The 24,252-nt window shown below is 40.3% G+C and overlaps 1 protein-coding gene across 1 annotated transcript in view; it reads left to right on the top strand.

The window, feature by feature from the left end:
- Positions 1 to 1,201: 1,201 nt before the first annotated feature.
- mon2 (MON2 homolog, regulator of endosome-to-Golgi trafficking) overlaps positions 1,202 to 24,252 on the top strand; it is a 30,209-nt gene continuing 7,158 nt past the window's right edge. The window contains 26 exon segments of the mRNA XM_020622444.1: positions 1,202 to 1,707; positions 7,515 to 7,578; positions 8,369 to 8,496; positions 10,450 to 10,581; positions 10,777 to 10,906; positions 11,426 to 11,523; positions 11,918 to 12,043; positions 12,317 to 12,511; positions 13,109 to 13,233; positions 13,816 to 13,955; positions 14,315 to 14,468; positions 15,066 to 15,256; positions 15,565 to 15,646; positions 16,321 to 16,502; positions 17,039 to 17,151; positions 17,799 to 17,814; positions 17,817 to 17,899; positions 18,127 to 18,207; positions 18,306 to 18,379; positions 18,737 to 18,827; positions 19,009 to 19,110; positions 20,492 to 20,602; positions 21,606 to 21,781; positions 21,899 to 22,061; positions 22,694 to 22,987; positions 23,342 to 23,540. Coding sequence (XP_020478100.1) covers positions 1,600 to 1,707; positions 7,515 to 7,578; positions 8,369 to 8,496; positions 10,450 to 10,581; positions 10,777 to 10,906; positions 11,426 to 11,523; positions 11,918 to 12,043; positions 12,317 to 12,511; positions 13,109 to 13,233; positions 13,816 to 13,955; positions 14,315 to 14,468; positions 15,066 to 15,256; positions 15,565 to 15,646; positions 16,321 to 16,502; positions 17,039 to 17,151; positions 17,799 to 17,814; positions 17,817 to 17,899; positions 18,127 to 18,207; positions 18,306 to 18,379; positions 18,737 to 18,827; positions 19,009 to 19,110; positions 20,492 to 20,602; positions 21,606 to 21,781; positions 21,899 to 22,061; positions 22,694 to 22,987; positions 23,342 to 23,540 — 3,358 coding nt within the window. The 5' untranslated portion in view covers positions 1,202 to 1,599.

Genomic DNA, 24,252 nt, shown 5'->3' on the forward strand with positions numbered 1-24,252 from the left:
GAACAAAAGGCAATGGGTGGAGGGCTGCCCATGAGAAGACTAGATTCTAATGGCTGAATGCTATTAAAAGACTTTTGGCTGCTTTTAGATTACAAAAAGAAAAATGCTTAACATATTTTGTTCTGAAAACTATGCAGCAAAAAAGCAGAAACCTGGTGCAACTTGTTTACTGTTGTGGCACAATACCCACATACAGTACTACCTGTACATGACTCCATCAAGTTGTCACCGTGCAGCCTCAGGGAATCAGTGCTCTACTTTACTATGTCTACACATATCATTTTTCAGTCTGACAAAAAATATCCATAATGAGCAGCGCTCCTACCTTACAGTAATACATCACAACCTTTCAGTCTGGTATCCATATAAAATGTAAAAATAAATATCTTATAAACTGGCAGCTGATTGCATGCGCATAAATAGTAAATACATTAATAATAAATAAATTCATGTATTTATCAATTAATTAATGAATAAAAATTTTATCATAAAGAATTTAAGAAGCCCAAAGTCTGAATGTTTTCACAGATTTTGCTATCATGATATGTCAAACTACTTTCTTCAAATTTGTGGACAATGTTTCTTTTCTTTCTTTCTTTTTTATGATAAAATGCCAAATATTCATAAATGTGTGTTTTAGCCAGAAAAGACAATACATTTAAATATGTCAGCTTGGACTTCAGGGAAGAATGCTGGACATCATTTTACTCTTTCCAACTGATTATTAAAGACAGTATTACACATAAGCTTATAAATAATAAACATAAGTTGTTTGCGGTCTAATGGTAGTCCCACAGTAAGATAGAATAACACTGCATTTACAGTACAACACATGACCTCAATATCAAAGATATCAAAGCAGACTTTGGGGCCACAACTGTGCTATTATACATATATATATATATATGTGTGTGTGTGTGTGTGTGTGTGTGTGTGTGTGTGTGTGTGTGTGTGTATACTTGTGGCTTTTGTTGACTGCTTTGCCCACTTCGTGATCCAGCCTTGTCTCTGATGGTAATGGATGATCGATAAGAATCCAAACATCACCATAACCTCCTTAAAATCTTTTCACATCTTCTGCAGCTGACCCTTACTGACAGAAGTGTCCAGACGTGACTTATTGTTATTTGTCTGTACTACAAATTTTCCGGGAGGGGGCGCTGTAGTCACAATTCAGAGTCACTGTTTACGGAAGTCCGAATGACGTGTCACTGTCCACCGAAGCATTGTGGGAAAAAAGTGGAGCTGACGGCTGCTGATGGCAAACTGCTCAGTTTGGTTAAGATATTCGACTAAATAGCAGCCTTAAGGAAGATAAATTAATGGGAACTATGCTGTTTCACAAAGTTATTATCAACAGGCGGTGAAGAAGAGGAACATATGCCGTTGTCATCGCTGCTGTCCTGTGCACGGACGCTCAAAGCAGAGAAGGGGGATACTGTGTCAATGGACCGCGGCGTTTTTATTTTCTTTTTCAAGAGAGCCAAATAAAATAGCAACGGATCACATTCCCACTGTGGATGGGTGGGGGGCAGCTGCGCTCCCGCATTCATTAATATTCGAAGTTTCTTGAGATTTGTGTCGAAGACGCCGTCAAAGATGTCGACCAGCAGTCCCGAAGCGGTGAAGAAATTGTTGGAGAACATGCAGACCGACCTGCGGTCTCTCTCCATGGAGTGCAAGAAGAAATTCCCTCCAGTCAAAGAGGTTAGCTGGCTAGTTAGCTTCACTGAGCCGCTACCTTGGGGTTCAGACGCTTGCCTCATTTGCGAACCTGTAGTAGTAGTAATAATTATATGTATATTTTAATGTTATTTTTACAATTTCTTACCTGTTTCCCAATTGACCAGTGGGCCTCTGTTGTGGGATGTGGACACCGAGTTGTGCCCATACTGTACGTTATGGTTCATTTAAAACTTCTATCAGCTGCTGGGCCTTCCTGCCTGTTTTTAATTGCCTGTGTCACACGTTTTGGTTAATGTCGCTATTCTGAAGCACACCCTTTAATTAACACAATAGCTTAATAGTTAAATTTATGCCTAGTTAGCTAGCTACATGACTGTCATCAGGTGTTTTACAAGGCATTATACCAGTAGTGTCACACTGGAAGTGCTACCCAAATCACAAAAACATTTTTTCTCATAGCCATAGTTAGCATAGTTGCTACAGAGATGTTGTGTGAGAGTTAAGTGAAAAAATGTTTGGTTTCTAACCTGGGTGACCCACTCAATTTCAGACAAACCTATTGCTTTATGTGAAATAGTGTGTAACGTGTTTTGATTACTGTTAAGTGTCTGCCTTTGGAGGACAGTGACTTGAAGTTATACATCACCAGTTTTGACCCTCGCTTTTCAGTCCCTTATTCTAAGAGAGTGGTGCTGTACAATGGAATCGCATTATTTTTCAGCCCGAAAAGCATTATACAGTATACTCTGTGTATATTCTTTGTAAAAAATATTAGTTCGTTCAAATTACAATTCCTATTTTGTGCACAGCAGTACCTGTAAATTATACTGAATGAGTGTGACATTATACATGTTGCGGTTGTTTTCCAATGCTATGAGCACCTCAGACAAATTTCTGTATAACCATGTTTCACTGGAGTGGCTGCAAAAAGAATAGTATCTCAGTGCTTTCCCATTTAAAACCAAAATTATCAACATTTCTAGATCAATACAGCTTTTAGTGATTTTGGAGAACCAGTCCTTTAACCTTTTATTTTAATACCCGAACAGTTGTGTGTAAATAAACATTTATTTTCTAACGAAGTAAAGATAATCATTTTTTGCAACATGTTTTTTGACTTTTATATGATTTGCATCTAGGAACGTATGATGCAAGGTGGATTCACACTAAGCTTGCCAGTACCGGCGCAGCCCAGATTACATAGAAGTGTTTTGTTTATTTCATTGTTCTATTGAATGACTTACTGCAAAATGCTGCTGACTGGATTCATTGTGTAGCAGTGTTGTTGACGTTTCTGGTGACATCATGGCTTAGTTTGAAAACAGAATAGTACAAGGAGGTGTGTTATCCAGGCTTTTTACATTCTATGTGCATTGTTAGATTTACACATAGATGACAACCTTCAACCCAGCTTTTATGACTCCAGTTAGCCCCAAATGACACATCCTTATAATATACTCTGCTTTCAGCAGTCCACAGAATGGGTCAGAGTGTATTTACATCTGTATTACATTGCATTTTTGTTTGAACCTTTGTTTAAAGGCAGAAATATAAACATAATTGTGAGACTGGTGATGTATGAGAATGGATAAACACAACCGCTGTTAATTCTTTGGCATATAGACACATTCCATCATTTCCTGTTGACTGAAATGCAGCTTGTTATGTTATGTGACTTAGCTAAAAACATCTCACCCAGGGTCTTTACTTTAGTTCCCAGATATAACCAGCTCAGTGTTTGCTTGTATGTCTAATTGTGTTTACACAGATCATGGATGAAATGCTCTGTGGGCCTTTTGTGGGCACAGAAATATTCATCAGCCAGCTTAGCACGGCGGTACATATCAGGCTATGCTGGCTTAGTTTGTTTTCCTTCAGGTCTCACCTTGGATAAAGACAATATTTAAAATGAGAAACACTTCAGCAACTGCTTCCAGTTTTTTTCGTGTTTCTCTCACTGCAGCCTGACGTCAATGTTTGATGCTTTAAAATGAGGTGCGTGGCAGTCACACAGGACCATAAATAGCATACATCTATTGTCATGTCTCAGGCTGCTTACTGGCCCTTGCCTAGGGGCCTTACAAAGCTTCTCCTTCACATATTGATTTATCTTCCCCTGGTTTTCTGGTCCTTACCACGATCTTCCCCTCAGGGATCACAGGAGTGCAGGGAGCTGCTTTGATGTTCCTCACAGTCTGAGCTCTCTGGTGCTCTGGCTGATTTATGTTGTGATTAGAACAACCTTTTTCAAGTTTTAGCCATCATGGCTAAATTTGCTGGTATGTTATTGTGCAGCAAACGCAGTTGTGTACTGGTGGTCATTGTTTGAGTTTAGATGATTTGTGGCTGGTATAGCACACCAGAATAATCCTCATATTGTCCTTTCAGAATGTGATATTTTTCTGTGAATTTATTTAACAGAGCTCCATAACTTTCTTATGCGAGATTGCCTTTTCATTTGTCATTTTAAGTATTTATTAGTTTTCAGTTAAGTTACTGTTTTTTTCTAAAATGTCAAAATGTAATAAAGAGGCATTGAGTCCTTATTGCAAAAGGAAAATAAGGAGGCCCTGTCTTCATTTCCCCAGCCTGTCTTCATTCCAGTTCCACCCTTATTTCCTGATCCATCTCCCACAGTGACACTGCACAGCCAGTGGTTTCTTTGGGTTTAGAGGGGGCCAAAAAGAGGCAGTTTTTTGTATTTATTTATTTATTTTTTGTGTCATAGCTTCACAAAACCTTTCTCTTTTGTTTAGTATCAGTCAGGGAACCACCAGGGCTTCGCTGTCTGTTGTGCTCTGATTGCTTTGGCCTAGGTGAAAAAGAAGCATCAGTCATGCATCCCACTGCTCTCTTTGTGGATGAGTCAGGTGCTGTCAAATGCATCTAGCTCACAGTGAAATGTGACTGCTTCTCTTGGTAAAACCTGGAGAATTAATGAAAGCACTGCAAGCAACCTTTTGTATGACTCACTTAGCACAACTCACTTGTTAGACAGGTCAAGTAGGCAGTGCAAAGACAAATGAACAAGCAACATGCAGTGAGGATTTATGTGATTTGACACGATCGCACTGAGGCTCTTACTGAATAAGCCTTTTTTATTATATGCCATGTCTGTTCCAGAAAACTGCTGAGTTTGGAGACTCTCACACTGTTTCTAAGGAATTCAGTGTGTAATGATCTTCACTAATGTTGCTTTGCAAAGAAATGAGCTGGCACTCAGACGTGGATCAGTTCCACTTTTGAGAGACTCCACACAACAAAGACTCGAGAGAAGAACTGAGCACTTCCTGACGTCGCTTGAACAACACAGCCCAGTATTGTTAAAGATATGAGATGGCTCAAAAATATAAAATCAGACCATGAGTAAACAAAACTAAGAAGCTGACCCAGCATGTCGTGCCAGCTTTTATACTTTTACTGGATGCTACAGACACGTCATGTTTAGTGCTGAAAAAATGTTGATGTTTGAGTGCCCAAGTGAGCACAGCAGCGTTAGGATTGTAAGTTAGGTAAAAGCATTACTTTGCCAACTACATGAAGCTCATCAAGCAACTCTGAACTGATTTTAGTTTTTCAGACAGGCTGATAAAAGAAGTCCTTCATAGGATAACCCATTAACCAGATAGGGGTGGAAATTTGGCTGTTACAGTGACATCATCAGGCCAGTGGTATTTTTCCGCACATGGAAGTGACCCTTGACAGATTTTTGAGAGAAGTAAGGTCTCTTCCTTTTACAACAGAAAGCCTAAACAGCACTTTCTATGAGGAAGTACGTGGAAAATTGCGTCTGCAGAGAGAGATTCCACTGTCAGTCATCCTGGGACAGTCAGTAGACCAATATGAATTTTTATTGCGGACAATGATGGGATTTTGTTCATAAAAACATTTGGAGATTCATTCACAGTCTTCACAAGAGAGCACATGGATCCACTCGAAGCTGAAAGGAAAGAAAACCCAAGTGCTCTCTTTTTAATTTGAGGCATTTATTGGTTTCCTGTTCGCCTTTTATTGGTCTGACTCACAGTACTCCTTCAGTTTTATTGTCCCATCAATGAAGCTTCTGTTTTTAAATATACGTGGCTACTCCGGCAAAGCCGGGCCTTTTGCTAATTAATTCTCATCAGAAGCATTTCAAGAAAAACTGAAACAATATTCATAACATATGGATGCTGGGCCTTCTCGCTGCCCTTAGGCCTCAGGCTGCAGAGCTTCTGGTGATGTATTTCAACTGACTTGATTATGATCTGTCACACACTTTGTAGATGATCTACACTGTGGTGTGTATATATAGGTGTCAGTGGAGTCTCACTGGTTCATAGGCGTGACGACATCTGAGAACCAGCAGATCCCAGAGCTGAAAGTGATTTGATTTGTTTAAATAAATGTTATATCTGACTGACAGTCTATAACCCAAGGATATTTATTTTGACCTAGGCCTAAATGTAAAGCTGACAGAAGAAGCAAATCCTCATATTCTGAGAAGCTAGCAAAATATCGAAGTCACTGACTGTTACACTTCTGTTGACTGATCAGTAACAGTTGACTAATTTATTAATCATTTAACTGATTATTAAGCTCATCGGACTACAGCTCTAACTTAATTCTAAATTTTCCTAGACTTTTAATAAAAACCTTGATTTATTATTTTTTCAGTGGTTTATTTATAACCTCACCACTATCCCAGACTTTGCAGTATTGGCACTTGTATGTTCAGCTATCTTTTATAGCTATAAAATATTATTGTTTCAGCTGCAGGGAATATCAGATGTAGCCACAGGGGGGTTGTAGTTACTTGGGACTAAAAAAAAGCTCTATATGTTCCCCTCATTGCCCTGTAAAGAGCTCTGGCTCTGTTTGAGGAATAAAGGCGATGAGGGAGACTAGTGGTTTTTTGAAGATTAACCTTTTAAGTAGCTGTTTGGTAATAGGCCAAGTCACTGTGTGGTTGCTTGGTGACCGATAGTTCACCGGATTATATGTTGTCGACTTCCACAGTGGCTCGATCTTGTGGTAGTTCAGATGAGGGCAACTGCAAAGTTATCTTCCCATCAAGGGTGTTAAATCCGAAGGACGACTTGCTTAAAGTATAATTACATTGTACTGAAATCTTGTGCACACAGATGGGAGTGTTATAGTGGCTTATTCCTTTACTGTTGCTTACTGATGTCACTGATAAACCAGATGATGTTAGAGGCTGTGATAAACATTTTTTATTCTGAATAAATTAATACAATTATTCAATGCTTTTTTTGTTTGTTTTTTGCAAGTAAATCATGCCTGCAGTGGTGATAAGTGTTAAATAAAAACAGCTAAATATGTGGCACGGCAAGAAGGCTGACAAAAACGTGGTGATTCCTGGCAAAAACACTGATTGAGATGTGTCTATTAGATAGATTTGTTGTAGCTTGAAATGTGGAAGGAAGTAAAACAGAGGAGGAGAAGTGATGGGGAGGACTCCTGGAGAAAGCTGCTGTTGTAGAAAAATAAGAATAGCCTCTGTTTCCACTGGTAAAAGCTCAGTTTCTCTGTTCCTCTTAAACAGACTGACTCACATTTAGTCTCTGTAATCCCCTCCTCCTGCCCTTTCTCTCTCTTGACATTTCTCCTTCTCCTTTTCCATGTCTTAGCATCTCACCTTACTGGGGAAATTGTTTTCTACTAGCATCCCTCTCAAGTTGATACCTAGCAGATTTACTATCCCCTCTTCTGTCCTTCCTGGTTCTCCCTCGTGGCCATCATTACAAGAACTTGTGGTTCTGCACCACCAGCACCCTTTAATATATGTTACCTAACCTGAATTTGTCCTCTTTCTTTTTTCCCCCTAGGCTGCAGAGTCTGGCATTGTAAAGATTAAGACCATTGCAGCCAGGAATGCAGACGTACTGGCAGGTGAGTGGGAGAGCAAGGAGCGTTGTGGTTAACCACAGCTGTGTTTTCTTCCTGTCACTTTGTCAGAGGTTGCCCTTCACTCTTATTTGAATATGATGAATTCTTATGAGTTCCCAGATGAAATAGTGCATCAGTCACCAAAATCCTATGTGATCATATTAATAAGATTACTCTTTGTATTTTTGTCAGTGGCCTCTGAGTGTAGTGTAAGACAAAGGAGACCTGCACATAGTGTTAATTCCTCAGCTTTGTTTATAAATGACCTTGCTTGACTCGGTTTAGCTGATAAGACGTGTATGTTAACTGCAAAGTACTTTCAGATGTGGTAGGTCTCTGATCACAAACGGGAATTGTTTCAGTGCGTCTTAATAAACAAAGTCCAGCTTTACATAACATTTGCGGAGTTGACGCATAGTGGACATTCTCCGAGTTCCACTGATGACTGTCAGCCTCCAGCTGCCCCTCTGAAGCTGTAAATGGTACAGAGCTTCTGAGTTCTTCTCCAGAATGAATTTGCACATTGTCACAACAGCATAATGACAAAAAGAATGTTGTTGTTGGATTGTCGCGCAGGTATAAACAGATAAACTAAAACACTTTTCACACATTTGAGTACATTGACATTAAGACATATAAAGGCTTTAGATTCAAAAGAAAAGCTTTAAAACTAAAGAATTGTATTTAAGTAAATCAAATTACAGCATCTTTGCACTTTCCTTTGTGTATTGTGTATTGATTTGTGCTTTGAAGCCCGAATCCATCTGTACAGATCTGTGTCCTTTTCTTGCAGCTCTGAAGGAGAACAGCTCAGAGGTTGTACAGCCTTTTCTGATGGGCTGTGGCACTAAAGAGCCAAAGATCACCCAGCTGTGTCTGGCTGCCATCCAGAGACTCATGTCCCATGAGGTGGTGTCAGAGGTGAGAACCATGAATAAGCCTGGCATATACAGACAGGTGTCAAATGAAAGGAAAACCCTGAATAAATAATGAGTGATCTCTTCCAGGATGACGGTTCCCCCCATCCATAGGGCAGGAGGGGTCACTGAATGGTGTGAGGAGTATGAAAATGATATGAATCATATGTTATGGCCTTTGCAGTCACTAGATCTCAACCCAGTCGAACGCCTGGGAGACTTTGGACAAACGTGTTAGACAGTGCTCTCCACCATGATCAGAACACTAAATGATTAAGAAACTGTATGTTGGTTTTTTTCTTTAATTTGTCACTCATCTGTACATATAGTGCAGTTAGGTTTATTTTCAGAGTTGAGGTATTGTCACAAAAATATAGAGATTAGCGTATTATAAGTGCAATCAACATGCAATATGATGAATAAACCATTATATTATGTTAAGTGATAAATTGCAGTAGTGTGGAAATGTAGGCTTTTCTAGATGCAGGTAATAATTCTTAATTATTAAAATGAATAAAAGAAAATATGCTGGTTTTAGCTCCAGTAAGAATATCATCATCATGTCGAACATTGTTTTTGTCTTGGCTAAACAATGTAGGGACATAAGTTCTTTGTGTCAGTACACGTAGCATAAAACAGTAGAAACACCTTGTTGAGTTGCACCAGGTTTTTCACAGAATCCCCCGCCAACTCTGTGGTAAGGTGGCTTTAATATGTGAAATCAATAAGAGGCCATTGTTGCTGTCTCATCATTCATCACTGTGGGCTAGTGTATTTCACAGAATGTCACAAGTCAATACTTGTTTTCTTGTAGATAATGTTTCTCCCATGTAGTCATTAAGAAAAATTTGCTAAGAACATGGGCACAGAGAGCACATTTTTAGTTTCAGATGCTTTGCATGTGCTTGATGTAATGCAATCCATTGATCACTTAAAGTGGATGGTTGTTTTCTCCTATTAATTGTACTGATTCTTGCTTGTCAGCATATTATTATTGACCACAGTGTTAAGACTCTGTATGGTCAGTGTACACATGCTTGCAAATTTAAGTTCACTTTAGGCATGTCCTTTCTTATATACTAAGGGTAATTGAATCAGATCAGTACTCAGCCAGTGAAACTCGTCGATACCCAATTAGGCCATGTCAATGTTAGAATTGTTGATCTAAATTTATTCCTGTCAGATGGCTACACCTGAAAGGCACTAACCCTCCTTCCTCCTCCTCCACCACTCATTCTGTGCTGCAGTTGTTTTAGTCTTTACACAACCCCCTGTTAGATTTTTATGGAGCCATGTTCAGAGCCTCTGTATTTGGGAAAAACCTAGAAAAGATGTCACTAGGATGATCCAGTAGTTTCACATGATCTGTGTGCAGTGGCAGTTTGACAGCCCTGAGGGACTAGGCAGAACAAGGCATCCATCTCAGGAAATGGGCAACTGTAATAATTTCTTAATCATCAGTGTACTTCAATATAAGTTTATGTGGTGAGTAAAACAGTTTTGAACCTTTTAAATAACTCAGCTGGAGTCAGAACTGAGATCCAAGCTGTTTAAAAGCTGGTACCCTGGAGCTGCTGCACAACTGCCTTGTTAATACACCGTAAAAGACGGTTATTAAAAGCTTACTGAGACATCCCATGCTTTTTATATTTTGATGTCAAGGATTTATTTACTTAGGCTAATGTAGGTTTCAAAGCTTATGCCTTGGTATGAGAGACTGAGTGTTCTGCACTCTGAATAAATCCTCTCACAAGAATATTGTGACCAGCTACTAGTGTTGGCTGTTGAACTTCAGTACCTTTATGGAATTGATTGAATTACTTCAATGCCATCAAGTATTGAAAAGTGATTTTCTACATTTTTATTGATTGATGTTAAGAGACATGTAGTGTTTCTTACTGTCAATGATGCAACTGGCAGGTTTCTACAATTTAAAATGTTTATGTGTACATAACAGGCAGCAGCAGGGAACATCATCAACATGTTGTGGCAGCTGATGGAAAACGGTTTGGAGGAGCTGAAGCTTTTACAGACGGTCCTGGTCCTGCTAACCACCAACACAGTGGTACATGATGAAGTACTTTCCAAGGTACACACACACACACACACACAGAGACACACATTTATTCATTCATTTATTATACCCAGCCTTGCAGATTGGTGGTATCCTTGTTTGCAGCAGCATAACACAGTGCCAAATTACAGTATATGGACTCTAAACTGTCCCTCAGTGTTTTGTTGCAATGCTGATATCTGCATAATACTTAGTTTTGCCCCTGCCCAGGCCATTGTGCTGTGTTTTCGTCTCCACTTCACCAAGGACAACATCACGAACAACACGGCAGCTGCCACTGTTAGGCAGGTTGTCACTGTGGTGTTCGAGAGGATGGTAGCTGAGGATGAACGATTCAAAGGTCAGAGGGCATTGGTCTAATCGAAATGAAGTTATGAATCCTTATTGTGATGAAATGCAAAACATTACCTACATGCAAAATTCATCACTTTATAAGACAGTTTATGCTTATGGTGATGTGTTTACATAGAGAGTAGAGAACAGGACACACATGGGGAGTCAAGCTCAAAGTTCTTACTGCAAATACTAGAGTCCACCAGCAGATTATCTTTTCTTTTTAAAGACGATGATGGTGATTTTTTTGTCCAACTTAAAATATCTTTTACTAGTTTTAGCCACACTTGCTGTCAGTTATAGCATTTTCCTCATCAAATGAATTGCTGGAAATGTGGTAACATTTTAATACAAGTTGAGAGTAGCCAACTCTGGTAATTGACCATTCACCTTATTAATCGGTCACTAATTACTAATAAGGATAAATCATGTCTCTACTTGGAGCCACCCCTTGCCCTGTTGATTAAGCTATTTTACTCAATAAATTGCTTAAATGTCCAAAATATGCATTGTATTCACCTTTCAGGCATTGTGGAGCAGACTCCTCCTGTCCAGGGAAACACCAACAGGCGATCTGTCAGCACTCTGAGGCCCAGTGCAAAAGATGCATACATGCTTTTCCAGGTAAGTCCACCAGGGGGCAACCTTATATACAGTGTTACTTCTTTTCCCCGTTGACTTGCAGTGACAGTCCTGGACCAAGCTGGCTTTAAAACGTGGTTCATGAACTCACCACTTGTGGAGCTGGGGCAGGATGTCAACATAGTCCCCAGCAAATTACTGATATTATCAGCCTCTTAGCTTAAGTTTGTTTAAAATGCATTTGTAATTTCTTTAATTTCTACTATTAAATGAAATTTGCAAGAAGTGATTTAAAGGTCCCTTATCTTGTCATTTCTCACCCACACCTCACTGATGATGATGATGCTTGTTCTCCCAGCAAAGATCAGTGAATCTAGTGTTTCAGCACTGAGGGACATAAAACTCCATTGTTTTGAGCTCTGTTGCATCCCTGCAGGACTTGTGTCAGCTGGTGAATGCTGATGCCCCCTACTGGCTGGTGGGAATGACAGAGATGACACGGACGTTTGGCCTAGAGCTCCTGGAGTCTGTTCTTAACGATTTTCCTGGAGTGTTCTTACAGGTACATTCAGCCTTACATATTACAGTACAGTTATTGATAGAGCCATTACAAAATAATTGCAGTACACAAGAAAACAATCTAAAAAATTATCACTGACATTAACACCTGTCTTATTCTTAATTTTGTTATTGGTTTCTGTTTTGTCAGGCTTTTTTGTTTTCTCTTAATGGCAGAGATGATTCAACTGAAATGAATGCATTTTAACAGTAGTTAGTCTTTGTATAACGGTGCTTTGACACACACACACACCCTCCCTCCCCTCTCCCCCTCCAGCACCAGGAGTTCAGTTTCCTTGTGAAAGAACGGGTGTGTCCCCTTGTCATCAAACTGTTCTCCCCCAACATCAAGTTCCGGCAGGGCAGCAGTAGCTCTGCCTCACCAGCACCTGTGGAGAAACCTTACTTTCCCATCTGCATGAGGCTGCTGCGTGTAGTCTCCGTCCTTATCAAGCACTTCTACAGCTTACTGGTGAGGAACTGATCTACACTGATGGTCGACTAGCCAGAACTGTTGCCTGATGGATGATGTACTAGTGAGGGATTTTCTCAAACATACAGCCAGTACACTTCTGATTTGATTAGCATTAGATTAGTGTACTAATTAAATTTAATAATCCCTTTGTCTCTTTTGTTAATGTCTGTTGTCTCATCTTCTGTGTTATGTCCTTTGTCCTGTAAGTCTGTTATTTCATGTTGCAATAATAATAATAAAAAGATTAGTGTACTAGTAGTTTGGCTTATTTCTGCTCCAGGTACTTTAATGGGCTTAGCTGCATCTGAGTACTTTTGCATTGTATTGGCTTTTATTTAGTAATATTCCATCAATCCCTGAGATGGAAATACGTTTTTTCCTGTGTCTGTCAAGAAGCGAGTTGAGCCACAGAATAGCTGAATCAAAGCCTGAAGGGATTCAAGGAGTTTGCTAGGGGCCATTTTCTAGTTACAGAACAGTCTCTCTCTCTGTTCAGCAGACTCAGTTTCTCTCCCAGTCTTACCTGTGTGTGTGTGTGTGGGTGTGTGTGTGTGAGTGTGTGTGTGTGTGTGTGTGTGTGTGTTTGGTTTGCAGGTGACTGAGTGTGAGATCTTCTTGTCTTTGCTGGTGAAGTTTCTGGATGGTGAGAAGCCTCAGTGGCTGAGAGCAGTGGCTGTAGAATCAGTACACAGGCTATGTGTGCAGCCACATTTATTACGGTAAGCAAAACTGAGCTAAATAAAAACATAATTAATGTTAATGTTAATGGTTCTCACATTTTTTACATTCATTCTGTAGCTGTGTTGAATGACAAAAGACTGGGGGTGTTTTGTGCCTCATATTGCTTTTTTTTTAATCAATCTTTAATGACTCTACAGTTAGCAGTTAGACAGTGCAGAGTATCTGGTTGTGATAGCTAAATGTTTTTTTTTTTAATTGCTGATCTATCTACTAGTAAATATAACAACAGAGGGCTTACTAAGCAGGAAAATATAACACTGATATACACTCTACATTGCTGTCCGAGTAACGAAAGCTGTCTTGTTTTATTTTTTTAATCTTTATAATTACTTTGTTAGTGTGTTAGCATGCTAGCAGCCACTATGTACAGCTGAACCTGATGGATTTTGACCTTAAGTCTAACATTACAGCTAAGTCTAATGAAAGATAAGTAAAGTAAAGCTGAGCCAAGTGGAGTCTCAGATGTTAAAATTCTGTTTTTTTTATGTAGTGTCATCAGCACCCAAAAGGCCCGTTTCCTGCTGTTTGCCCTGACAATTTATTTAGTTTTTCTTTTTCAGTTCATTCTGCCAGTCATACGACATGAAGCAGCACTCCACTAAGGTGTTCAGAGACATTGTGAATGCCCTGGGCTCCTTCATTCAGTCCCTCTTCATCATCCCTAATGTGGGCAACACGGCTGCTGTCAGTGTGCCTGCAGGTCAGTCTTTCTTAAGATTAATAAAGTCTTCTTTTTTTAGCTATAAAAAACTGTGGTACACTCATCAATGTGTTACTGATATTTTGTTAAATCCTCTCAACATTCACAATTCTTAAAGCTGGGAAAAGCCACCGATGTTCAGAAGTACACATCCATGTAGTTGTCGATGTCAAGGAAATGCATTCAAATGCACCTGAAAGTCACGTTTTAGATGAGAAATCATCATAAGTGTTTGATAAATTGTTTTTTTCTTTATAGTTAATGCATTTTTGTTAACTTGTGCCTTGTTCCACTCTGTCTTTTTGGCTTGTTTCTTTTATCTTCCCCCACCTTGCACCTATCTGACTTTGTGTACTTAGGAGGCTCAGGTTTAGGGTCCCAGGGTGCAGTACAGGGTGCCCCAGGGACAGGAGGGGTTAGTGGCAACTTGGCTACCCAGGCTGCATTTGAATACCGTGGAACCTGGATCCCCCTTATGACTGTTAGTGTCCAGGGCAGTGCCAAGGCCACCTAGTAAGTACTGGTACCACACAGACGAGTCGCATTTCTAACTCTTTTTGTACTTTTTCTTTTATTTTCTAACATACCCAGAGAGCAAGATGTGAAATTACAGAAACCAAATTATCACTTTTGTGTTGCTGGGGAGCATAACGTTTTAACTTGTAGCATCGCTGTTGAGTTAGCTGTATCCTGTGAGCAGTGATAAATGGGTTTTTTCTTCTAACCACAGGGGTTCATTAAATGGTAGAGATCAAAGGCTTAACTCTACTTGAGGAGTGAAAATACTATCATCATTAGTTTTTGGTATTTCACAGGAAAGCAAGGTTTGAAAAACAGGTAATTATATTATCTAGAGGTCTTCCTGTAACAAAGACAGGTGTTGTCTAAACGGCTCTCTGTAACACCAAGTGTAGAAAGAACATCAGCTGCTTTTTCTATATCTGCCAGCCAGAGAGGTAATGGGTGTGTTTTGTATCTTGACAGAATTTACACAACTGGTTTAAATGTTGGTGCTGCAGATCATTCATTTGTAAAAAGTCACAATAGGGCATGCACACACTTTATTTCACCTCCATCTCATTTGCTCTGCCCCTGTCTTTCACCCTCCAGCCTAGAGATGCTGGACAAGGTGGAGCCCCCATCCATCCCAGAGGGCTATGCCATGTCTGTGGCCTTCAGTGCTCTTCTGGACCTCGTGAGGGGCATCACCTCTATGATTGAAAGAGAACTGGCCATGGAGGAGGGAGCAGCTGCTGAGTTCAGGGAGGCCCACCCTGACCAGGAGTGGCAGCCACAGCCTGGTAAGAATGGGTATGAGGAGCAGAGAAGGGAACAGTGGCAAGCTCACATAATGCTGTAGGATGTTCAGAGGGTTCTGAAGGATATACTGTACAGCAGCTGAATAGTTGATGAAGCAACTGTATACTATAATATAGTTAAATGTGCTATATCACACAATAGGTTTAAGTGGTATTGCTTCAGTGATCCCTTGTGGCCAGTATTTTGCCCACATGTCCTTACTTTTTCAGAAAAGATCTCAAAAATTGAGTGTCTCAACTGACTGAAGTGAAATAAATCATGAACAAAGTCATGAATGTTTCTGTCTCAGGAGCCCACCAAGTATGGGAAGAGATGGTGAGTGCCTGCTGGTGTGGTCTGTTGGCTGCTCTGTCTCTGCTTCTAGATGCCAGGTAAATGGACCCTCTTCCTTTTTTACAAAATTACATACTTTTGGAATCAAGAAGGAGGGAATGAGTTGTAGTATATGAAACTTCAAATTTGTACCGTATGCTGTTCTATTAATTTGTCATATATGCATGGTACAGGTGAAAAGTGTTTGAAATGTGTTCAAATGTATTTCCTGTTGTATATAAAAATGTCAAAGATACAGGAGGTTAATTGAATGGTTTCTAGCAATGCACTTCAGATGGGTCAGTTATATAAATTGTTTCATAGTTGTTTTCACATATACAATTTAGTGTTCAGTGACCATGACAACAAGGATTATAACACAAAAGTCTAATGTAAAATTCAATGACTCAATGGGCCTAATTAAATAAAGATATACAGTATGGCTCTGTGTCCTTTTGGTTTCCTTTTTTAAAATATTTTACGGCACCATTATTGAGTTTGCAATGGCTGATTTTTTGACTGAAAAGTTTTGAATAACTGCAAGTCACTGATGCATTGTGGGTCGTGGTATGAGCTGTACCAGAGCGAAATTAGAGCGGGTCACAAGATGTTTCTCTCTCCTTTAAAAAAAAAAAAAAAAAAAGTCCCAATTACAACCCACGCACGCTTCCACTCCCCGCTTGCACACACTCTGTTCCGCTCCACTCACATGTTCTGGTTTGTTGTGCTTCAGCACTGATGAGACAGCTACAGAGAACATCCTGAAGGCGGAGATGACCATGGCGGCACTGTGTGGTCGTCTGGGCATGGTGACTCCCCGAGACGCCTTCATCACAGCCATCTGTAAAGCATCTCTGCCACCTCACTATGCCCTGACTGTTCTCAGCAGCAACACCACCAGCCTCTCCAGCAAAGGTACATGCTCTGCAAATGAAAGTGCCACCTAAAACAGCAGTACACAGTGCCCGTTTCCAACCCTGAGAATGGCCTCTACTCATATACATTTATTTTAAATTAATGAGCCCTTATCCCAATATTTTATTCTGCTAAACTGAGTTTAACCTGTACCCTGTTGGCACTATGCCCGTCCCAATTGCCCTGCTTTAATTGCATTAATCCATAACTTTTCACTGTGGCTTCTAATTAGAAACACCAAGGAGAATGTATCTGAAGAATGTGGATGTACACACACACACACACACACACACACACACACACACACACACACACAGCTGCTCTCAAACTAACTGCTCATACATTAGCTTGTATAGATAAAGGCAGCAAATTGGGTCTGAACTTGCAATAGATATTTTCCTTGGAGATAATTAAAAAAGCTTTTGTTTCCATGACGTTAGCTTGTTACAAAACCTGTTTGTGTGTATTACCGACTCTCATCGATAAACTGACTCCTACATGTGTGGGTGTGTGTTTGCACATCTGTGTGCCTACAGCTTATTCAATCCAGGGCCAGAGTGTGCAGATCATTAGCCCCTCCAGTGAATCTCATCAGCAGGTAGTGGCTGTGGGCCAGCCACTCACCTCGCAACCCCAAGGCACTGTGGTGGTAAGGAAACAAATGTATATGCATTTATGAAGAGACTGTGGTTATACATGACATTTAATCATTTACTCCATGTAGAAAAACTTTCTTTTGTAATAAGACAAATTGTACAAGCTATGATTTTCCAAAAAGTAGATGGTAGCAACGAGTCACAAGTTGTTCAGTCATCAGTGTTGTTCAGTTCATAAAACAGTCATCCCATCTGATGTTTCTTTGAGTAGTTACACAAATGCTAAGTAATGCTGTTTGTTTACCAGGTTGGTCTACAATGCTTTGTTTATAAGGGCTAGCCATTATGAATGAAGGTCAGGCAAGCTTGTGACTCTAAATGTCTCTTGAGGGCAATATCATTCCAGATTATATGGGCAGTAACTTTGCATTTGACCTGGAATCATTATGTTTTAATTACAGTAATCCTTATCATAATAATGGTTTTTACAGGTTTTATATTTCACACTATATGCATGTGCTTCCCTCCTTTTTTTGTTAAAGTGGTCATATGGCCGTCAGACTTCAAGTTACTAAGAGCTTATTAGATTTTAGATTTCTTACTATTTCACTGATGATTTGCTATAGTGAAGTGTATGAGCTAAATGCCTGACGAATTGTGCGTGAAAATGTACTGTAATATAACGGACTCTCTCTGTCAGCTCACTGCCAAGAACATCTAAAAACAACCCTGCTGACCTTGGCCCACTGCCCCGGGGCTGTGCTTGGCACCTCCTGGCAGCTAGTACTGGCCACCCTGCAGGTACTACTACCACAACACACACAAATGCACAGGTCAAAACAGAAACACATAAGAGTCCATGTAGAGTTTAAATTTAATAGTTAACTCATTTACATATCTTCACATTTAGGGTGAATAAATTGTGTCATCTACCACTGTGTCAGTGTACATCATGACCCTCAGTTGATGTGGATGTAGTTTCTCCTCATCTTTTCAGCTCTCCTTCAGCTTCTCACTTTGTCTCCCAGCACTTAGTGTGGATCCTGGGCCTGAAGCCAGGGGTGGGTGGTGCCCTTAAACCTGGCCGAGCTGTGGAGGGACCCAGTACAGTGAGTTTTACTGAAACTGTGGGTTGAGCATGCATTGTACTGGACATTTCTCACCTCTCTGTTGGCTATGAACTAAATGACTGTGTTTAACTAAACAGGTGCTGACCACAGCAGTGATGACAGACCTGCCTGTCATCTCCAACGTCCTGTCCAGACTTTTTGAGAGCTCCCAGTAAGGACCAGTCCTTCATCTGTGGAAAACACTCAGAATGGAAACTTTGGTTACTTGGCTGTATGCTTTTATATAATCCAGTAAATGGCTTTTAGGAAATACAGTCCCTGGTAAAGGCCATTTCAGGTCAAAAGTTTTGTTTGTGGAGTAGTTTTAGACATAAGGGATGATAAAATCTCAGCTTGACTCTTTCTACTCTGGTTTATAAAAGAATTCATGATGTTAATTAACTGGATGGGCTAAAAAAAAAACCTCTTAGAAAGAATAGGATTTTATGTTGAAAATATGAATCTTGAAATGTTTTCTACAACATTTGAATATATAATATGCAATATACATTTTTTTTGCATGATCTAGATACCTGGATGATGTGTCCCTGCATCACCTGATCAATGCTCTTTGTTCCCTCTCCCTGGAAGCCATGGAAATGGCCTATGGAAACAACAAGGTAAAGACTTTATGCATTTTAGTGCTAGATGGAAATTGTTTCACTAATATCTACAATCCTGCACAGGGCTCAAACCAGCATGTTTGTACACTTGCACTAGTTCAGAGCCTCATACAAAGAAAACCTAAAATGCAAAGTAGTCTGTATTTATTTAGTTTCTAATGTCTTGTCTTGATCTTAGGAGCCGTCTCTGTTTGCAGTCGCTAAGCTTCTGGAGACTGGCCTTGTCAACATGGATCGTATTGAGATCTTGTGGAGACCTCTGACTGGCCACTTACTAGAGGTAACATCTACTTAGAGCTACAGCCTACAAGGTGCAGATCAGAATCTCTGTTCTAAAAGACTGTTCATCACGACACTTCAGTTTAATCAAATGTGCTATAATGTTGTTAAAATTTACTGGTTAGGCTTTGAGCAGACCTAAAGTTATTTCATTTGACCTTGCAGAATGAATGAACAAGGTAGTTGTAGCTGTTAAATTTGAGACAAGTATGTGAGCATTTGGATTAACAACAGTAACTGTCACTTTTCCCAGTGCAGATGACCTCTTTGGAAACCTCACTGAAAATCTGAAACCAGTCTCTCAAAATAATGAATGCCTGAAGTTCAAAGAGCCTCAGAATAATTGCCCCTCTCTTCTAGACCCTTGAGGTTACTTTACCCACCACCAAGGATCTAATAATGCCAATATTTTCCATGGAATCTGGAGCACAACCCCCATAAAGTAAAATAAAATTACAGCTGTGAGCTATAATGAGTCAGACACTAGGCTTTTCTGTAGCTGATAAAGTTAAAGAAAGCTGAAAGTTTTTAATTACTATTATTGTTTTTGAATAAAATCTGTGCTGAAGTTAATCATTTCCACTAGAATGTAATGTATGAAAGATTATCAGTTGTTCTTACAGCTTTTTAGAGCCCAGTATCATAGGTTACTGACAATTATGGGTTTTTACTACACTCTGTTGGGAGGATTTCTTCATAGTTTGTCTGTCTCTCCTCTCTTTTGCTCTCCTGTCTGTGTTGCAGAAGGTAAGTTCAAATTCTATAATCTTTGGCTTTCTCATCTCTCTTTCTATACAGATGCGTTCTGTTTCCCTATCTGTCTGACATCAGTATGTTGGAGTTGAGGCCGCTATGCGTCCACAGTGTGTTTGTGCCGCTGCCAGTGTTTGATCTTACAGTCTTGCACTGAAATTCCTATGTGAATCTCTGATTTTGTTATAAAGCAGAATCTAAAGCTGCACCTGCAAATCATACATTATGCTTTAAAAATGCTGCCTATCTTTTGTTGCAAGCTTGTTCAAATTCAGTGCTTTTATATTTGAAAGGAAATGTGGCAATGTCATCAACATTATGTTCTTGTTTACAGATGTAGATTATGATAAAGAAAACAGAATTTGTACCACACTACTGTACTTTTCTCTGCAGAGCCCGGCCTCTCCATGTGTCTCTACAGTAGCTTTTATGATTACACTGCAGCAATATCATCTTTTCACAGTGAATCCCAGTCTCTATCATATACGACTTGGTTTATTTCACCCTCTTATTTTGCACCCACCCACTGTGACCACTGCTGGGAAACTATGTTCTGAACATTCTCTGCATCAGATCTGTCAACGCTCGCATGTGTCTGCATTTGTGCATGTACGTGACGTGTCTTGCAGGTCTGCCAGCACCCAAACTCCCGGATGAGAGAGTGGGGTGCTGAGGCATTGACAGCGCTCATCAAAGCTGGTCTGGCCTACAAACATGAGCCTCCACTGGCCCAGAATCAGGTATGTATCAAGCTTCAAGTATGTCATCAAAAAAGTAGAAAAAGAAATAAGAAAATTGGCCTCCAGATAAAACAATCTGGAGCACAAAAAGGCTTTTATTCATTCTATATCATTGTATTAGCTGGTTGGATACTCTGTGTTTTTTTGGGTTTCACTCCTTAATATTGGTTGTGTGTAATTCTGACATCTAGGAAATCTCCTCTAATGTCGTAGTGCAAGTCATGACAGATGAAAGTGTGTGCCAAATGCTTAAAATGTGGAAAAACAGAAATGTCACAATCTCTTGTCACTCACAGAGTCTGTCCTTCACCTTAGTGAGACAGATAAAGAGAATTTTTACAGAGCATATCTGTAAGAGGGCAGAGGAACTGTGCATACAACATCACACAGAGCCATAAAAATGATTGTTGTCCTGTAGAAAACACATGGGAATTGCTACAAAATAGCAGTGAAAATAAATATTGGCGGTTTAAGTGGCCACAGATTATTTATTTTCTGCCAGGCACCCAAATTCCAAATGAAGTTTGCAAAAATCAAAAGGCTTTTTTTTTTAGTTTTCAGACTGCTTTCCTCATGTATGTAGTTATTTCATTTCAGAAGAAAGATCAAAACACCCCAAAGGCTTTCATTTTTCACATTTTAACAGTGGCCCTCAAGCCTTTGCATTCATGGTTGCATTCCACTCATTTGATGTTTCTTTCATTTCTACCTGTCTGTCACCCATGCTGCTCAGAGAACCTTTTGTTCATTTGTGTCAGAGCAAGTCGAGAAACATTTAAACGTTTAAATTTGTTTTTAACAACTCCTATATCAGAAGTATACAAATATCTGCCTGGGTGTAATAAATGAATTAAGTAAAGACGACTTTTCAATGCATTCACCACATTCAGCTGTTAAAAGTGTATTAATTGTGTTGTAATACTGTGATTTACAAAGTAAGAATTTAGTCTTCAGTGTTCAGTCAGTTAACAAAATGGCTAATAACTTCTTTTTACCCCCCAAGCGGCTGCATCTTCTCTTGTTGAACCCCTTGAAAGAGTTGTCCAACGTGCTTCATGCCGACATCCGCCAGAAACAGCTGGAGAGTGTTGGACAAATCCTACAGAGTCAGGGGGACAGCCTGGGGCCTGGCTGGCCCCTCGTTTTGGGTGTCATAGGAGCTATCCGCAATGATCAAGGGTGAGAGTTTTGTGCTAAATGCAAATGTTTTATTTCTATTGTAGCTTCAGTTATGTGGCAAGTACTTCAAGAAACTAAACTCCGCCTAAGTGTACCATGTATCTTGTTTGCCTTCAGCGAGTCACTGATTCGAACAGCCTTCCAGTGCCTGCAGTTGGTGGTGACAGACTTCCTGCCCACCATGCCTTGCACGTGCCTACAGATCGTAGTAGATGTAGCCGGCAGCTTCGGTCTCCAGAATCAAGAGCTCAACATCAGCCTCACCTCCATTGGCCTACTGGTGAGATAACAACTCTTTTGCTGTGGTCTATATTTTTAAGGATTACATTTAGACGCACAGACAGGTTGCCAGAAAGCAGCTAATGCTCTAACATAAAATGCACAACATTAGATGCTCTGCAAAAAGCATTTGATCCACAAGACTACTGGATTTATCAGGGGCCACCAGTAGAATATATTAAGTTAAACAGTTGATTCCCGGGTGTGAACGTGTGTAGCTGTGATGGTGATACAGGGCTATGCTGACCAAGTCTAGGAATATAAATGAGAAAAACTGAAATAACAGAAACAGGTTGCACACTTTTATTTTCCAGTGATTTTGAAGTTTAAATATAGTATGTTTTATATGATTAAACTATTATAATATCACATAATTCCTTGGCTTGTATTATTTTGTTTAATTTAAGAGTGCTTAGCTACTCCACTGACATTTTCTAGACACCGTGTACTACTCAGGATATGTAAAACCTAATATTGATCTGTGGTTTGCAGAATTATTTCTCTTGGAGTGTAGCGGTTCCTGTGAGATTACTTTATGGTAATAGGATAGCAAAGCCATCAGAAGCATTTTACCAGCTGTCCTCTCCAATTTATGCCACCACTCTCTATTCCCACTTCCCTGTTCACCCACAGTGGAACATTTCAGACTACTTCTTCCAAAGAGGAGAAGCCATTACACATGAATTGGAGAGGGAGGAAGAAGCTCTGCAGAAGCAGGCCCAGGAGAAGGGAGAGACCCTCAACAGGCCATTTCACCCTGCCCCTCCCTTTGACTGCCTGTGGCTGTGCCTGTACGCCAAGCTGGGTGAGCTGTGTGTCGACCCAAGGCCTGCTGTCCGTAAAAGTGCTGGGCAGACATTGTTCTCCACCATTGCTGCCCACGGGACCCTGCTGCAGCAGCCAACATGGCATATTGTTGTCTGGAAGGTAGAATACAAGAATGTACAATTCTTATTTGATTTAATTGTACTGGAGGAGGCTGTCATCCGTGTTTATACAGAAATTGTTCAAATACAGTAAAGATGTGCATTCAGGGAAAATGTTCTTGCAAAACCTAAGCTAGGTATTGTTCTCCAGTTTTCTGTAGTGTGTCAAAACATAAAATACTTTTTCTTTTGTATTAGATCTATAACTGTTATCAAATTTGAAAAGATTATAGACTCAAAGATGAGAACTACTCCTAATATTCTTTCTTTGAAGATCTGTTATTGGCAGAGTGTCCTGATAATCCCTTTATAGAAGAAATTGCTGCTGGTTAAACACTTTTGTTGTCACCACTAGGTACTGTTCCACCTGCTAGATTGCGTGAGGACGTCGTCCACCACAGCAGACAAGGAGAAGATTGAATCTGGTGGCGGAAACATCCTTATCCACCACTCACGTGACACAGCTGAAAAGCAGTGGGCAGAGACATGGGTGCTGACACTTGCAGGGGTGGCACGCATATTCAACACAAGGCGGTACCTCCTGCAGCAGCTGGGTGAGCCATGCTATATCTGATCCACGGTTGTTGCCCAAAATCTTGGCTACATGGCCCCATCCATCCTCTCCTCAATACGGTGCAGTCGTCCTGTCCCCTTTGCAGAAAAGCACCCCAAAGCATGATGTTTCCACCCCCATGCTTCACGGTTGGGATGGTGTTCTTGGGATTGTACTCATCCTTCTTCTTCCTCCAAACACGGCGAGTGGAGTTTATACCAAAAAGTTCTAATTTGGTCTTATCTGACCACATGACCTTCTTCCATGCCTCTTCTGGCTCATCCAGATGGTCTTTGGCAGACGATATGTGCTGGCTTGAGCAGAGGGACTTTGCGTGCGCTGCAGGATTTTAAGCCATGACGGTGTAGTGTGTTACTAATGGTAACCGTTGAGACTGCGGTCCCAGCTCTCTTCAGGTCATTGACCAGGTCCTCCTGTGTAGTTCTAGGCTGATCCCTCACCTTTCTCAGGATCATTGATACTCCACGAGGCGAGATCTTGCATGGAGCCCCAGTCCGAGGGAGATTGACAGTCATCTTGAATTTCTTCCATTTTCTAATAATTGCACCAACAGTTGTTGCCTTCTCACCAAGCTGTTTGCCTATTGTCCTGTAGCCCATCCCAGCCTTGTGCAGGTCTACAATTTTGTCCCTAGTGTCCTTAGACAGCTCTTTGGTCTTGCCCATAGTGGAGAAGTTGGAGTCTGATAGATT

Source organism: Monopterus albus, unplaced genomic scaffold (assembly GCF_001952655.1).
Source record: "Monopterus albus unplaced genomic scaffold, M_albus_1.0 scaffold7.1, whole genome shotgun sequence".
Lineage (NCBI taxonomy): Eukaryota > Metazoa > Chordata > Actinopteri > Synbranchiformes > Synbranchidae > Monopterus > Monopterus albus.